Source organism: Wasmannia auropunctata, unplaced genomic scaffold (genome assembly GCF_000956235.1).
Source record: "Wasmannia auropunctata unplaced genomic scaffold, wasmannia.A_1.0 LD308097.1, whole genome shotgun sequence".
Classification (NCBI taxonomy): domain Eukaryota; kingdom Metazoa; phylum Arthropoda; class Insecta; order Hymenoptera; family Formicidae; genus Wasmannia; species Wasmannia auropunctata.
This window is the reverse complement of record NW_012054793.1, coordinates 1-1,042: the sequence shown is the minus strand read 5'-3', so window position 1 is coordinate 1,042 and position 1,042 is coordinate 1. Positions and strand designations below refer to the sequence as shown.

General features: G+C 41.1%; 1 protein-coding gene across 1 annotated transcript; it reads left to right on the top strand.

The window, feature by feature from the left end:
• The first annotated feature begins 12 nt into the window (after positions 1-12).
• LOC105461153 (suppressor of cytokine signaling 2-like) lies at positions 13-687 on the top strand. Its single transcript, XM_011707637.1, has one exon. The coding sequence runs from the start codon at positions 55-57 to the stop codon at positions 607-609; it is 555 nt and encodes a 184-aa protein (XP_011705939.1). The 5' UTR covers positions 13-54; the 3' UTR covers positions 610-687.
• The last annotated feature ends 355 nt before the right edge of the window (positions 688-1,042 follow it).

The following is a 1,042-nucleotide window of genomic DNA, read 5'->3' as shown; positions in this document are numbered from 1 at the left end:
GACAAGAGTCACGGTAACGTCGAGCAAAGGGAGAACGAGGCGTCGATCACCCCGATGTCCTGGCTGTCGACTTCCTGGAGCAAGAGCCTGGACGCGGACGTGAATAGGTTGCGCGAGGTGAAGAGATTGCTGCAGATCTGCGGCTGGTACCACGAGGGTATCAGCTGGCAGCAGAGCGAGAACCTTCTCAAGGACGCGCCCATAGGTCGCTGGCTGATGAGGGACAGCTCGGACAGTAGATACACTTTCGCGGTGTCTGTGAAAACGGCGAGGGGTCCCGCTTCTATTAGGGTGCACTATTTCCTCGAGCACTTTCGGCTCGACGCCGAGCCGAAGTTAGCGTTGGCGATGCCATTTTTCAATTGTCCGATCAAAATGCTGGAGCACTACGTCGAGTACTCGAAGAGGATGGACGAGCATCGCAGGGAGGTGTGGGTCGACTACAGCGGACAACTGTACAGCCAGATCTATCTGACCAGTCCTCTTGTCAAGGAAGTGAGATCGCTGTCGCATCTGGCTAGGCTCGCCGTGAACCGAAGCAAATTGCCCACTGACTGTTTACCGCTCTTAATTAAAAACTACATCAAGGAATACCCGTATACGCTTTGAGTGTGTAATCACACATCACACGATGCGTTTCTCTTCCGATATACATATGTATATACAAACATACATACATATATATATATATATATATATATATATATATATAATTTGTACATATATATATATATAATTTGTACATATAAAAACAAATATAAAAACACAAAAATTTAACTATAAGTTGTGTAATTTATATTTAGAAGATTTTAATGGCCATTTTCATGAAAGAAATTTTTACCTGGAATTTTTCGGAGACACAATTGCAATTTTAGCTTTATTATCAAAATTAAAAAGTGCATTTAATAATTTTCAATATACTGCAATTATTGTATAAGTTATTCAAATTATCGTCATTTTGAAAATACTAAGCCATGTAATCAGCTGAATCGTGTATGTTAACGCTTCTCACAATATTTATTTTTACAAGTTCATATATGTA

Coding starts and splice junctions, on each gene's coding strand:
- LOC105461153 (XM_011707637.1), top strand. CDS start 55: ATGTCCTGGCTGTCGACTTCCTGGAGCAAGAGCCTGGACGCGGACGTG.